At 54.2% G+C, this 15877-nt stretch overlaps 1 protein-coding gene across 12 annotated transcripts in view; it reads left to right on the forward strand.

Annotated features, from left to right (window-relative positions):
• Ano1 (anoctamin 1) overlaps positions 1-15877 on the forward strand; it is a 175144-nt gene that overhangs the window by 100037 nt on the left and 59230 nt on the right. For 8 of the 12 annotated variants that reach the window (XM_004852162.3, XM_087205446.1, XM_013074944.3 and 5 more), the window contains 6 exons: positions 2910-2961; positions 5351-5416; positions 5932-5987; positions 9314-9355; positions 14278-14342; positions 15155-15289. In XM_004852162.3, coding sequence (XP_004852219.1) covers positions 2910-2961; positions 5351-5416; positions 5932-5987; positions 9314-9355; positions 14278-14342; positions 15155-15289 — 416 coding nt within the window. The remainder of the gene's footprint in view (positions 1-2909; positions 2962-5350; positions 5417-5931; positions 5988-9313; positions 9356-14277; positions 14343-15154; positions 15290-15877) is intronic. The other 4 variants (XM_021264455.2, XM_021264459.2, XM_087205445.1 and 1 more) reach the window with 1 other exon arrangement.

Here is a 15877-nt window from a genome sequence, read left to right on the forward strand (position 1 = left end):
ACTGGCTCCCAAAGGAGACTGCACGGGCATCTGTGTTGGATCCCCAGCCAGATTTCTGAGCAAGCAGGCATAGGATGAGGGCCAGGCAGTGGAGGCGGAGGTGCTGGGTGAGGGTCTGTTTCTAGGCCTTTACCAGGTGAGCAAACCAAGGTTTGAAATCTGACCAGGCCATCCTGCTCTATTTAAGGTACTGACTTAATGTTTATCCATTGGCTGCCAACTTGTCCACCAGCTAAGCCAGGCTGTGCGTGGTGCAGGACCCAATTTCTATCTAAACAAGAAATTAACCTGACAGCCAAGCCACGCTGTCGTCCTCTCCACCTACTCAGAATGCACTGCCTGGCCAGGCAGCTGCGCAGGGCTCAGAGGATGTCAGCCTGGTTCACTTAATGCCCCTCATCACCTCTGTCCCGAGACTGGCATGTGGCCAGCTGGAGGAGGATGGTACAGGCAGCCATGTCATCAGGAGCTCCTGCTACTGCCAGGACAGGCAGGTCTGAGTCCCATCCGCCCTTTGCCCCTTCCACCCTTGTGACCTCAGGAGAGGCTCCCACCTGTATCAGGACAAGGACAATTCTGGCCTGCCCCCCAGTGGGCATCTGTGCACCTCCATTGGGTTAGTCATGTGGGCTTATGCCAGGTACCAAGTCATTGTTGTGATTTTTTATTATTAATGGTGTAACTAATTTTAGCAATTAGGTCGCATGATAATAAGCAACAAGGAACACAGACAAAACAGCTGAGCTTGGGGCTAACATGTCCACAAGAGGCCCCCAACCCACCCAGATGTTGGCCGCTTGGGAGAACTATGACAGTGTTTTCTTTTTTTTCCGGTACCGGGGATCGAACTCAGGACCTTGCGCTTGCCAGGCAGGCACAGTGCCACTGAGCTACATCCCCAGCCCTGGAGAACTACAACAGTGTTAACCTGAACTGTGTCACCTCTATGACATTGTGACAGGGGAGAACTGGGTAGCCATCTGTGTAATCCAAGTCGCTCACCCGCGCTTCAGTATGTATGGCGCCTCGACTTTACATCCTCTGGGGCTCCTGGAGTGCACCCGGGGCTGGATGCAAATTTGTAAATTCCTTCCTGCTATCAGGGTTGGCTGAGGTATAGGGGATGTAAGCGGATGGGAAATTCTGATGTTCTGATGCCATCTTTTGGGGAATCTGCTCTGAAATCCAACTGGTCTCCAGGTGATGGCTGTTGTGACCACCAAGTCAGAGAAATGGGTTCTGCTCAGACCTGTAGATACCAAGAGAAAGATCCATCACTCCATTTACCCCTGCGGGCAGAGGAGAGGGGCACTGTCACCCAGGGTCCATGGAAGCCAATTTGTAAGCCACCATGTGCTCCAGAGGAACATTGGTGGTGGAAAGTTTTGCCCCTGGGTAGCCAGGCCTGGTGGTGTTCGAAATCAGATGGCATCCAGAGTTGGGGTGAGGCCATTCTAGGCCCAGGTGTGGGGCTGTCACAGACCCACTACACTCCTGGCATTGGGGCTGTCCAATGTACAATGGGTAGGAGTCAGAGACCCATTGGGAAGGGCCCGATGTGCTGGTCTTGGGTTTTAAATGGTTGCCCAATAGACACTAGGGAGCCACCGGAGGCTTGGCTGTGGTCAGGTCTGTTCTAGAATGATCGCTTTGGGAGCAGGCCGTGGAAGAGCAGAAGTAAGGCAGATGTGAAGTGACAGCGGTGGTCATGAATGGGGGCTGTAACTGTGTACAAGAAGGGTGAAGTAGTAGTTAAGGGAGAAGCAGAAGGTCAGGACAAGGCAACCGGGTAGATTTGGAGGGTGACAGGGACAGAGTCAGTGAGAATAACGGAGTGAGTGATTCATTGCTTTACCAAGAAGATATTTATTGAGCACCAGCTGTGTGTGTGAGACCAGTGGGCAGGGAGAGGGCAGCTGGTGACAGAGAGCAGGGTCAGAGGACAGCAACAGACAGGTATAGGGCAATTCCATATCCTTGGTTAAGGCGGCCCAGAGCCATGTAGATCTGGAGGAGATGAGCGCTTCTGGCAGGAGGAGCAGCCAGTGTGGAGACCCTGTGACTGCAGGAGAGGGACTGGAGAGAAAGAGGAGACTGGGGTCACTCACAGTGGGGTGGAGGGAGACAAGAGGACAAGACAGAGGCTGGCAGGGCCTGGTGGCCACGGGAGGGACCCTGGCCTTGCCCAGGGAGTGGAAGCAGTCGAGGCTTCCAGGCAGAGTTGCATGCACTAAAATGTGCATCTGTAAGTCGGGGCTGGTTAGTCATGTCCCATTTTGCAGATGGTGAAACTAAGGCCCAGTTGGTGATGCAGTTTATCCAAGATCATAGCAATGGAGCCGGCAGTCAGAGCAAGCAGATTCTGCCACCAAGGCTCCAGACATAATGTTTCATTTTGGTGCCTGGGGTGGGGCAATATTCCCTTAGGAGGGCTCTGCCAGGCACTGTCCACCACAGTGTGGCACACGGAATCCCAAGACCTGCCCCGCCCTGTCCCGCAGGCTTCTGGAACACTCTGGGTTGGGTCCAGGGGTTCCTGCTCTTCCTGCTCATCTCTCAGCAAAAAGGGATGATGACCCTCTGCTCAGAGTGCATGGACAGCTATGGTGCTGGATTCCAGTAGAGTGCCAGGGGACACCCACCCACTGTGCCCTGGCTGGCCCCACTCTGTCCTGCTGTGGGAAAGGAAGGGTTGGACTCTGCAAGGCTCACTGGTTTACTCCTAGGAGCCTCAGGCCTTCGACCCTGCTAGAATCCGAAGCTTACAGCCCACTCCTGAGAAGCATCCTCTCTGGGACAGCGTGGGCAGCTGTCGTGGGTCACTTCTGAACAGTACCTTTGCAGCAAGATGCCTGCTGCAGGCCAGAGGTACCATGAGCGACTGCTCACCCCTCCTTGTCTCTCTGCAGGTCTATGAAATTTTGAAAAGAACGACATGTACCAAAGCCAAGTACAGCATGGGTAAGGACATTTTTGGGGCTTGAGATCAGCGGCAGTTTCCGAGTGGTAATCTGCCTCCAAATCATCTCCGTGGGAGGTGGGCAGCCCATTTGGAGCTTTTAAAAGCGTTTTGATTGAAGCCTTTGTAACTGTTTCAGACAGGAGGGCTGGATGGCTATAAGGAAAGCTATTCCAGGGCCAGGGTGGATTTATGGCCCGGCACTGTTAAACACAGAGGTGCCCTTCACTTTGTGGGAGACGTCTGTGAGCCATGGACAGGGTCCCGCGGAGGGAAGTAACTCTGGGGATCTGGACTCTCTTGACCCTGACACTCCAGTGGGAAGGAGCCAGGGGTCCTGCCAGGGGTCACAGCCCAAGCATCTCTTTGAGGCTTTGGGAAGCAGCAGCTCCCGCAGCTGGGTGTAGGCAGCCAAGCCCACTCAGAGAGTGAAACTCCCACCCAGGGCTTGCTCAAAGCAGCGCCCCCAGCCAGGTAATACTGTGTGCTGATACCCTGATCCCGGAAGCTGCCGTAAAACCATCCCCACTAGGTTCTTTGAGTCCAGTACAGAATCCCCCAAAAAACTGTGGATGGGATCCTTCCTGGCTGGGTTCATGGCTGCAGCTAGGGGTGTGGGCTGCCGACAGCAGGAGGTTACAGAGGCCCAGCTGGCCCAGGCCTCACCTCCTCCCCTTTTCTCCTGCCTGGAGGCCTAAGGTGCCCATCACACATAGAAGCCTCTGCAGTGGCCAGGCTGGGATCGTGCAACAGCAGCCTGGGAAGAGGTGGGGTCTGCAGGCAGGAGACCCATGTGCCACCTGGAGGGGACAATGTTACACCAGAAAAGGAGGGCAGGCCTCAATGCAGGGACCCGTGGGGACTGGCCATGTTGCAGGGAGAAGATGACCCTCCAGCTTTCTTGTGGGATGCTTGTGCCCTGACTGTGCGGCTGAGGGTCAGCAGCAGGGACATCCTTGCAACATGAAATCTCTACACTCATGTCCTGTGTCAGTGAGAGTGCAGGCCGCCCAGGGGTGGAAGGAGCCAGGAAAATTGTCCTCATCAGCCTGGCCTGCCTCAGACAGAGCCAGAGCCTCCAGAATGGGCAGGTCCTGCTCCAAAGAGGCTGGTGGGGAAGGAAGGCCACTCAGGAGCTGGGGCTTTGAGTCATGCCCACAGAGGTGGGGAGGACTTGTGGTTCCCTAGGCTGGGTCTTGGGCCTCAGTCTCCCCATTGGGTCCCTTCCTTGAAAACCTGTATGGTTGTGGTGAAGATCTCTAGGATCCAGGGTAGGGGCTGTGTGGCGGGTGCTGATGCCCTGTTCCGGGTCATCCCTGTGGAAGGGAGGTTGATGCTGGTTCCCACCAGTTTCCTGCCAGGGCTGTTTCCCAGCAGTGAGTGACAGAGCAGTTGATTGAGCCCTTTTTCCACAGCCCTACTCCATGCTGGCAGCTCATCCGAGAGCTCTGCTGACCTCTACATCCATTCATTCACCTTGCATCAAGAAGTGTTGGACTCCTGTCCCCAGCCTGGCTCTGTCCCAGGGCCTGGGGCTCCATGCCCTCAGGGGATTTACATTCTAGGGGAAGGAAACAAATACTAAATAGGTAATCAGAATATAGTTTTGCAGGATGAGGAGGGTCTGGGGGACTCAGGCAATTTTAGGAGACATGATCACGTAAGGCCTTTCTGGCGAAGGGACATTTGGGCTGACTTAAAGAAAGTGAAGGGTAAGCCGGCTGAAAATAGTCTGTGCAAAGACCCTGTGGCAGCTCTACCCTAGGAGCATTCTAGGAATAGCAAGGAGGCCTATGGTCCTGGATCCCACCCTAGGTCCACTTTTTGTGCAGATGAATTTTTTACTCATGTGTGGCTTACGCCAAGTGCTCCCTCTCCTCTGGTTTTGATTCCTGAGCATCCCTGGCCATTCTGGATCACTGACCAGGGAGATGGTCTATTTTTAAGGGGTTCCTAGAAATCATTTTTCTGGCGGTGTCAAGGCTGCCCAGGCTGCTGTGAAAAATCGGACACAATTACCACCTAGAAAGCTGCCTCCACCAGGCAGAGGTTCAGAGAAACTCCTCCACCGTGCTGGCCCCGGATGTGCTGGAGCAAGAGTGAGCTCCTAGGCACCCCTTCCCCTGCTGGCCCGGCTCTCCTTCCCCTTTTCCAGAACCATCCTCCAGGGCTGGGTGCAACAGCCACACTACTGGCAGGTGTGGAAGTGATTATTTTTATAACGTGCCCAGCACAGGCCCTGGGCCAGCAAGCAAAGGCCTGGCCCTCAACCCCTGCTCAGGAACCCTGGGCTGCCGGGAGCCCCTCACCATCCTCCAGCGCTTTGTCCACCCCATGCAGCTTTGATTCTTCGAGGCCCTTCCATGTAACTAATAGCCGATGTATAAACAGGGCAAGGAGAGGGAAGAAAGAAAGACTCTGCCCTTCTAAGTAAAAGGCGGAAATGTGGGAAACACGGTAAGTGTGGGGCTTCCTCTTCGGCTTTTCCAATCAACCTAAGATCTAATTCTAAATTGTATGTGTGTTTTCTGACACCATCAATTTTCCCATCCATACATCTTCTCATGATTCAGCTTTTCTAACCACTTCAAATCCACCTTTCCAATCTGCAGACTTGCCCTCCAGCAGGTGGGGGTAGCTGGTGAATCGGAGGACTGGAGGCAACCAAGTTCAGCCACAGGCTGCCCACACCTCCTTCCTCCGAGATGGAGTCTCTTCTTGGGGTTTCCTCTGTGTCTTCCTAGTCTTGCCAATCGAGCATGTTTTTATCATCTCCTAGTGGATAGATAAATTGCCCCGCTGCGTCATCCCCGGGGAAGGACCCCAGGAAGGTGGCGGGCTCTGTGTAGCCAAGTGTGTTTCGAGTAGAGAAAACTCTTAGTGATGGGGATCGCCCTGCAGCAGCTCTGGCTGGCAGATGTGGGACAGGAGACTTGGCCAGTGCATAATCTCTCTCTGCCTCTGTTTTTAAGGCATCACAAGCCTGCTGGCCAATGGCGTGTACTCGGCCGCCTACCCGCTGCACGATGTGAGTAACCTTGACATACCCTTTGTCTCTGTCACTTGACTCCCCAGATCCCCATGGGCCACACTCCCTGGGAGCTGCAATTATCCTGTGGTTATGGCTTCCTGCTTGGCTGTCTCGGTAAATGTCAACGGCACACAGGCCTCCCCTGTTCCCCTGTGTGGGGCTGAGAAGTTGCACACAGGCCCCTCTTTGCTGGCAGAACAGTCCCCCTGAGACGAAGCATCTCAGTGTACTGTACTGGCTGTATGGGCACCTTGCAGCCAGCAGGTCCATGCAGTGTTTTCCCTGGCTTGGCTTCCACTCCAGCCCCACCCCACCCTGCCCCTTCCTGTCTGTCCTGCCCAGGGCTCTGGCAGTGACCAGGGCTCTGTATGTATATATTTCTGCAGAGCAAGTAGCCAGCTTCCTGAGCTGAGTCTCCAACTCCCACTGGTCTCCCCCTGACAAATATAGCCCAAGGCCATGGCTTGGGGTGGAAAGAGAAATGATGATGCTGTCCTCTGTTGTTTCTGTGGAAACAGGGGGTAGAGTTCAGCAGGGCACTGGGATCAGGGATTAGGCTGTGGGACCTGAGCACTGTGGGAATCCCAGACAGAGGCTTTCTGGAACTTTCCAAATGATGGCAAACACTAGGAACCCAGAGGCTGAAGGGAAAGAAGATGGGTCTGGGAGTCAGGAAGCCCAGGGTCCAGCCTGGCCACTTACTCTCTATGGCCTTGAGCAGAGTCAGCCCCTTGGTCTCCCTGAGCCTCAGTGTCCCTGTCTGTGGGTTGGGACATCTTGCCCTGTCTGATTACCAAGGCAACAGTAGTGTCAGAACAGAGAAGAAAGGGCTCTGAGGAAGAGAGGCTAGATTAGGCCAATATGGGTGCCAGGTGGCACAGGGTGCTCTGCCCAGACGGTCTGTGGGGAAAGATGTTCAGCTGATCTGCCAGTATCACCCTATTGCCTCCCTTTTGGGGCCATCTCTGCACTGTAAGACTGGGCTTTGCGTCTGGACACGTTCTGTATCACCTACCTGTAGTGCTTTTCCCTGCTTCCGCCCAGCAGACAAAAGCATCCATGCCTCATCTCCCCTTTTCCATTTCCCCTGGCTCCATTGACTTCCTCCTCCTTGCGTGGTGCTTCTGATGCCCCTGGCCCACAAAGACACCTTCGTAATCCCTGGTAAGAGGTAGGGGCACAGAAGCCACGTGTTTCAGGGCCTCCTGCCTGCTTGGAGTCAGCCCTTTAAGTCTCAAAAGGGAAAGGGGAGAGATCAACATTTCCAGGGACCTACTGTGCATGTGCAGAGCTCTGTGTGTAGTAGGAGCCAAGTTTTGTTTCATTTGTTACAGACACAGAGACTCAGAGAAGCTTAGTAACTTGTCGGAGATAACACAGCCCCCAAGGGGGAGCCAGAGACAAAAGCAGTTCCTGGTTGTCACTCTGCCTCTCCATTTTCTGGAAGTGCCGCTGCCTCTTCCCCCCGTGGAGGCCAAATGCACCATCATCTTGGCCCTCAGCTCTGCATTCCTCTGAGGAATCCATTCTGTGACCCACTATTGTCCGACACAATCCCCCCAGAGCACCTCCAGGATCACACAGGGAAATGTCTCCTCCCCAGCCAGCATCATACCTGGCCCAGGCACGGGGAAGCCTTCGATGTGGGGTCTCACTTTAAAGATGGAGAGACAGACTTGGGGCACTCGGTCAACTTGCCTCGGGACACAGCCAAAGAGTTAAGCCCAGAAACTGGATTGTGGCTCTCTGAGTCTCTTGGGAATAAGGCATTTTCTGTCCATGCAGGGTACCCACCCTGTTAAGGACCAACGCTGATGTTTAAACATCGGAAGGAGCAGCCCCCTCTGAGCCCAGCCGTGTGCGCCCCACACCCTTAACTACCCAGCGCTTGCTCTGCGTCCCCAGTCTGGTTCCTCCTCTTGTCCTTCACCTGTGCTGTCTGCATGGCATTTCCCAGCCCCTTGCCCACTGTGTGTGTTTGTTCGTTCATTCATTCATTCATTCATTCAGCAAGCACATCTCCCAAGCCAGGTACTGGGAGCCAGCCAGAAGAGCCGCTGCTGGAATGGTGTGCGGTATAAGAGCCCCACGCTCTGTGAGAGACCCTGAGCAGCTCTCTCATAATTAGAGTATCGGCTGCAGAGAGGACTGACATTTCTGGTGGCTGCTCAGTGGCTTTCTGGCTTCCTTCCTGGTTGGCATATGCCTACCTCGAGGTCTCCAGCAAACCGACCTGTGGTGTGAGTCACTACTGGAGGTGTGAGGCTGTCTCATTCATGGAAAGAAGTGCTGGGATGTACCCAAAGGAGCAGGGCCCTGTGGCTGAGGACCCTGGGAATAAAGGAGCCAGGGCCCTAAAGACTTAGGGAGCAGCAGGCCACACTGCTTTCAGAGCACTTGACTCAGAGACCCTGGCGTTAGGTGTCTTGTTTGGGTACATGGCCAAGTCTTCCCGACATGGCAAGGGGTTGTAGGACCATGAAGGCTGTTAGTGAATGGAGGGGACCCCCAGCAGACCCCCAAGAGGCCCAGAGCTTTATGTGCCAAGTGATTCTCAAGACCAGTGAGCTGGCCTGGCCACATTCAAACTGCACAGAGCCTCTCTCTTGCTGCTTCTCCGTAGTTATTTCCATCAAAGGTTGACATTTCGGGCTCTGTTTCAACTTTTACATTCTTCTTTTCCTTTGAACTTAGACCTGGATGTGAGTCAAACTTAGCTCTGTGTCCTCAGGAAAGTCAGGTTTTTCTCAGAGCCTCAGTGTTTCCATCTGTAAAATGGGCAAGTTGGGGGCACTGGTCTAGATAACGTATCACCCCTCTTGGTGTATTTGAGGCTCAAGGGGGGAGACACTACCTGGGCGGGTCTAGGAATAAGACTCGAGGAGTAGAATCCAGGTTCACATGATTGGTGTAATTCTTCCTGTCCCCAGAAGCCTCCTTTCTCTCCAAGGCTGTATCTTCCCCTGGGGTCTTCTGGACAACCCTCTGTCACAAGAGGAGGTGCCTCAGGGCATCCTGATGGTGGACAGGCAACAACAGGACCTGGGTGGCACTCCTGACGAAGGACACATGCTGCGTGAAATCTTGTCCTGGGATTGTCTCAATTTGTGTGGATGAGGGTAGCTAGAGAGTTGTTGTTGTTGTTTTATTTTGTTTTTGTTTTTCCGGTACTGGGGATCGAACTCAGGACCTTGCACCTGTGAGGCAGGCATAGCACCACTGAGCTAAATCCCCAGCCCAAGAGGGTTTTTGAAATGCTATGAATGCGAGCTGCTCAGAAGTCACGTGGCACAGCAAGCTCTCTCCTTCCCTCTTGTTCACAGGGAGACTACGAAGGGGATAATGTTGAGTTCAATGACAGGAAGGTAAGTTGCTGTGGAGCAGGGAGAGGGTGGCCCTGGAGCCGTGGGCTGCAGTGGGCTGGCATCTGGGCAGAGTGGGAAACTGATTTGTTTGCCTGCATGGACTCCCTTGGGCTGCTTGCTCTAGGTGTTGAGCGTGGCCATTTATGGGATCATTGCCTCCTCTCCCTCATTTTCAGGAAAGAAAGTCTTAACCTCCATGCTTGGCAGGAGATCGTTAATGTGTGAGAGGAAAAGGAGCCTGCTCCTTCCATGGTCCTTTCTCCACCCTACCCGGCTAGGGGAGAGAAACCCTGCCTCCCAGGGTGTGTGAACCATGCCTGTAACTTTAGCAGTCTTTAAAGGCATCTGGCCTAATCCCACCCTACTTCAGGTGAACAAACTTGGGACCCATGGTGGCCAGGTGCACAGAGAGCCGCAGCCCCCAGCAGCACCCTGGGGCATCCTGCCTCATGGTGTTCAACCCAGTATTTCTCAAACTTGCCTGCCCTGGAGGCTTTTTGAATAGAAAAGTCTCTGAGCTGGTGTCCCAAGGAACATTCTTTGGGGAACAGTAAGTGATCCTGTCCTTCTTTACCGGCTGTTGTCCTAATTTCCCCAGTGCTCCGGTCTCAGTTCCCACTCTCCAGCCCCTCGCTCAGGACCAGGGATTCCCTCTCCTTCCCCCCGGGCTCCCTAGGAAACTGTCCTACATGAACAGCCACCCCCCCATCCCCAACCATTTGCTCCTCCTGCCCCCCACATGTAGGGAGGTTCTTTCCTGGCTCCCGCACACGTGCCCACTTTGGGCACCAGCCTCCACCCAAAGTGCACCTCTGCCACTCCCTGTTGCCCAAAGAATCTTCCCTCGGGGACAGCCCTCCAGGACCCCGCTGGCGCTCCCTTGCAGATCTGTCTGCAGGTGGTAGGTGTAGAAGCTTCCTGGAGAGCTTCACAATGGTGACCTTGTCCCAACTCCCAGGGCCCAGGAACCTCTATGGATGGAATGTCCTTCGTGTTCAACCTCTCTCCAGCCCTCATACGTGTTTTTAAGTCTTTGGTGCTTGATACAACTTGCCCACCCCGGGAACCCAGCTGAAGATGCTATCTGGTTTAGGACAAAAATTACATATTTGGTTATTTTTAGTGTAACATCTGGCATTTGAGACCCTGTGACTTGTAGGACTCCCCCATCCAATGCTGTTGGAGAAACAGTCCCCTCCACAACCTGCCCTGGCCAACTGTGGCCTCAGAATCCAAACCCCTCTGTTCCCCTGTGCCCCTGCTGCTTGGCTAATGCCCTTCCTCCACCTAACAGTGCTTCCTCTGTGAATACCAGCCACCCCCTTCTGGCTGGATTCAATCCTAGGCCCCTCTACCCTAAGCTGAACTCCCTCCCCCGGCCCCGCCGCCCCCCGCCAACCTCCAGCCACACTGGCTGCCTTTCTGATCTCAGGATGGCTTACCTGAGGGTCACATTGGCTGGACTATCTCAGGCAGGTATTTATTCAAGAAATATTTACTGACTTCTTCTGTGGGCCAGGCCCAACTATTTCCCTCTACCTGGAATGTGCCCACCCCAGTTAATTTCATGTCCCAGCAAGGTGTATACGGCCTGGTCCATGGGATAGTCCAAAATTAACGATGGATGGACAGAAGAACAGACAGATGCATGGATGAATGGATAGATGATGATGGTTAGATAGTAGTGGGTGGAAGGGAGGAAGCGAGGAAGGTAGGGAAGGAGGGAGGGTCAGGTGAGTGTTAGCATCCCAACTCAGAGTCTGAAGAATGTCTTATTCTCCCTTGAAAGCTGTACTTTAAGTGACTTGGTTCTGAGTATGTTGCCATTCCCATGACAACATGAGGCTGAGCCTTCTCCATTACTGCTTCTGTCAGAAGCAGGAGCCCTGGGTGCCTGATCCCAGGTTCTACGCAAGGCCAAAGGAAAATGCAGCAAGCACATTCTCTGTGCTGAGCTGGGGGTTGGCTGGGGGTGATCAGGCAAGAGGCAGGTCTGGCCAAGGCTGCCTCATCTGTCCTTTGAGATCAGGAGCCCTGGGCCCTCAGGGCTGTGACGCCTCCTCCAGGGCTTCAGGCAAGTTAGACTTTCGTGAACTAGGCCTGATGGAGCAGAGACTCACCAAGGGCTACATGTGCACATGCAAGAGTCCAGCTGGGCAATCACGCCTTCTCCTGCCCAAGCTGCAGAAGACCAGGCCAGCAAGGGCCCCATAGAACAGGGGACAGTCAAGACCCCAGAGAGAAGCTTACTGGGTTGTGGGGGATTTTCTCCAGGGGTGAACTGAGGTCTGCTGCACTCCATCCTGGACTGGGGAGCTACAGGCCCCACCTGTCCTCCCTTCATTCAGTAGTTACTGAAAACCTATGATCCACCCCAGGCCCTGTGCCAGGCTCTGAGGACGCTCAGGAGCAGATACACCTGGTCCTCTGTTCAGGGGCCAGCGTCAGACACCCATGAAGGCCTGCGGATGTGCACTGGCCGGTGTCCCCCAGGTGTGGGCCTGGAGGCTTGAGCTGGATGCCTGGGATGCAAGGGCCCCATCCTCCAGTTCTCAGCCCACCTATCCCTGTGCCTGGCTCCTCCCTGTGTGCGCTGAGGATCACATGGGTCCTTGCATTTCTTCCAGAGTAGTAATGAGATCTCTGTTTGATTTCTGCACACTAAGAGCTCAGGGTGGTGGACATCCTCTTCTTGGCAGCCACAAAAGTCCCCTGTGGTCAGGGGTTATGTAGAAAGCCACTCAGGGAACAATCCAAGCAGGAGAAACCCAGGGTTTTCATAGCGAGGCTTCCTCTTATCTTACTAAAATGTATTTTGCTCTTTTAAGTCCTTCTCTTCCCCGCTTCTCAGAGGCATGTGTGTTGATTTTGGATGAAACACAGCACTCAGGTTCACTGGGCTGTTATTTCTGAGAGCCATGGAAGGAACCTGAGGGAGATAGAGAAACTCTTCACAGGGTAGAGTCCTCCCACCAGCCACTTCCGTGTCCTGGAGTTTATGAGGCTCACTTGAAGGAACTTTTGCCCGTCAGCTCGGGATCTTTCAAGTCAGTAGGGAGAGTGTCTTAGTCACCTCAGGCTCTAGGAACCAAACACCACCAGAAGTCCAAGGTCAAGGTGCTGGCCCACTCAGGTCCCAGTGAGGGCTCTCTTCCTGGCTTGCAGACAGCTACCTTCCTGCCTGGTCCTCATATGGTGGGAGAAAGATCTCTTCTGTCTTTTCCTCTAACAAGGGCACTAATCTAGGGTCAGGACCCTTTGTTCAACCCTGCTCATCTCCCAAAAGGCCTCATCTCCAAACACAGTCACACAGCAGTCAGGGCTTTTGCATATGAATTTGGGGGTACACACATCCAGTCCATAGCAAAGAGTATTTGGAGTGATGTTTTTAGGTCTCCACAGCAGATCTGAATCTAGGAGATGGTCCCCCTGGCAATTTTTACATCTCAATGGTGCCGAGCATGCTGCCTCTGGGAGGCTGAGGCAGGAGAATTACAACTTCAAACCCAGCACAGGCAATTTAGCAACATAGTGAGACCCTATTTCAACATTTAAAAATATTTTTTTTAAATGTTAAGGAGAGAGGACTCATTCAGTATGAAGAGGCAGGGGCCCGTGGTGAGTCCACAGGGAAAGGGTGACTGAGAAAGCGGGTGGCCCTGCCCTGCCGCACCTGAATGGGAGGGAGGACAAGTCCCCCTGCAAGGTGTATGGGGCTGGTACACAGCCTAGACGCCTCTCACTGCAGGTGGCAGTCCCCCAGATGGCAGAGAGGCCCTGAGCCTCTCTGCACCCTAACCCAGCTCCCCCACATCCACGGTGGCCCCACTGTTCATTTCTAGGGGAAAATCCAGCCTTCACCACCCCCTCCCTGGCCCAGCCTGGCTCTCTGACCTCGGCCATGGGTGAGACTACAGTTCCAAATCCCTTGCAGTGGCACATGGCCCACTGGTGGATTTCAGGAACTGCCCTTCATGTGTGCACATTTCGGGAAGGGGCAGGGATGTGCAGAGGGGACTTCTCCCTGTTTGTCACTCACGTGTCTGATGTTACCCAAACAAGCCACTCAGATCCCCCGAGCTATGGAGACTGTGTCCCATCCTGTCCACCCTCCAGGGGCTGGAGAAGAGACCGGGAGGGACCCTGCCCCGCCAGGACCTTGGACTCTGAATTTGGCCAGAGGCTTGGCCCTGGGAACAGGGTCAGAGCTGAGCAGCAGGGGAGCAGCCCTGGGTCTGGGACAACTGTGGCCCCTGGGGCTCCCTGCATCCTCATGGCCCTGGAGAGAGGGCATAACACTCTGGACTCAGTAATTTGGTGGCTGCCCACACAGCGGGGGAGGGGTTGTTTCACCCAGCAGTCCTGACATTGCATCGTCCCCAGGACACCTCTACATGTTCGCACAAGGCTTCTAATCCTCCAAGCTCATTACCACCCCTGCCAGAGCCTGCAGGGGAGGCAGGGTGTGTGTCACTTTCATTTATGCTACCAACGCTGTTAATCAGGCAGCTCATCTCCAGAGATAAACCTCCAACTACCTTTGCGTCCGTGAGATTTTTTTTTTCTTTTGTGCCATTGATATTTTTCTGCTCAAAACCATGGTGCTTTTGCATCCTTCATAAAGAATGATTTGGTATTTGACCAGAGTGACCAAAAAACCCAAATAGGAAGGCCGCATGGTGGCAGGCATTGTAGGTTATCACAGAGAGCTGAGATCCCATGATCCACCAGGAGCACCTTCCCGCCCCCACCTTCACCTAGAAATGCAGGCTCACTCTGGCCAGCACGCAGCCAGCTCTCAAGAGTTCATTGAATGAATGAGTGATGTGGTAACGGGCTGAGGCCCCAGCAGCACTGTGCTCAAGGGGAAGCGGCCTCAGCGTGTGACCACATCACCAGTTCCTCACACTTCCTCTCTCCAGCTCCTGTACGAGGAGTGGGCAAGCTACGGCGTCTTCTATAAGTACCAGCCCATCGACCTGGTCAGGTAAGTGGGGCATGTCTGGCCTGGCATCTCAGGCAGCAGGAAGCGGATCCCTGGTAAAATGTCGGTCAGGTAGGGTCCCTGTGTGTTTCAGCCACTGTGAACATGCAGTTACCCAGGGACCTGTTGGAACTTGAAGGTTTGGGAAGATCTGGGGCAGCATTGGCTGGAGCAGTTTATTCGCCATTGCTGGGGAACTGGGAGACAGGCACTTTCCATCACATTCACTATCTCCCCCCAAATCTATTGCCTGGCCTGGCTTGGCCTGGCCTGGCGCTGGCATCATGGTGGGGTGGAGGGGAGGAAAAGAGCTGCTTTGGGATTTGCCAGAATTTGGAAGCGATCCAGAACCGCCCCTGTCCCCATGAGGCAAGAAGGTGGGGCGCCAGCTTGTCCTGTGGGGACTTGCACACCAATTTGGCCCGTAGAAATCCATAGAAACCATAGAGGAGCAAAGCACCTGATATGAGGACTGATTTGTTTTCATGGTACCTCCATGCCCAGGTTCATTCCAGTCCATACACCGAGTAGGGCTTGGAGTGGGGCTGACAGCCTTGGGGGAACAAGACCCGCCGGTGTTATAGGCGGAGGAGCACCCGCCTTCTCAGGGCACAAGATGGGGATGGGGGTGCATAGGAAAAGCAGAGAGCACCCCACACCTGATGAGGCCTTCCAAAGCCTCATTCTCTGCTTCTTGGGCAACAGAAGCTATGGCCCTAGTTTGAATTGTTCCTTGAAGGGGAGGGTGGGTGACATGTTTTCCCTGTGACATAGAATGAGAGTAAGCATGTCTCTGGCTTTGCCTCCGGGTGTAGGAAGTATTTTGGGGAGAAGATTGGCTTGTACTTCGCCTGGCTGGGTGCGTACACCCAGATGCTCATTCCTGCCTCCATTGTGGGGATCATCGTCTTCCTGTACGGATGCGCCACGGTGGACCAGAATATCCCCAGGTAGGCAGCAACCCCTCCCCTGTGGGTCGCACCCCCTTCCTGCTCCAGAATCACTTCCACTATTACAGGGACAGAATCCATTAGGACGCTGGCCTTCAGCCCCCTCTGTGCACAGGCTCAGCCCCCAGAGAAATCCCATGGCAGGCCACAAGCTGTCAGGATGAAGTGCTCATGGCCATCTAAACCCACAGGCATCCTTCTCGGGCGTGAGCATCCTCAGGTGTGTTTTATACCCAGGAAAAGATATAAAATGAATACTAGACCTTTTTTCATGCTTTGAGGGATTTTCATTGTTGTTGTTGTTGTTGTTTGCTTGTTCTGTTTAACTTTTGTTCACTATGTTCCCTGCACCATCTTGTGGTCAGGAAGAGAGACCCATGTTGGAGACCTGAGTGCAGGCTTGCTGGGAGCGTGGCCATCTCTGCCTGCCCAGCCTGCCGAGTGGTGCCTGCTTCCATCACACCCAGGGCCATGGGGCATCTCGTGGGAAGGGTGCCACAACCACAGACAGTGCCATACAGGCCACCAGGTCTTTGCACAGGGTCCCCACTTGCCTTCTGCTAGTTACCTGGGGTTAGGTCAGAGAGC

This window comes from Heterocephalus glaber, unplaced genomic scaffold (assembly GCF_053883595.1).
Source record: "Heterocephalus glaber isolate CG9 unplaced genomic scaffold, H.glaber_assembly_v1.0 deba00000594, whole genome shotgun sequence".
NCBI classification, from domain to species: Eukaryota; Metazoa; Chordata; class Mammalia; order Rodentia; family Bathyergidae; genus Heterocephalus; species Heterocephalus glaber.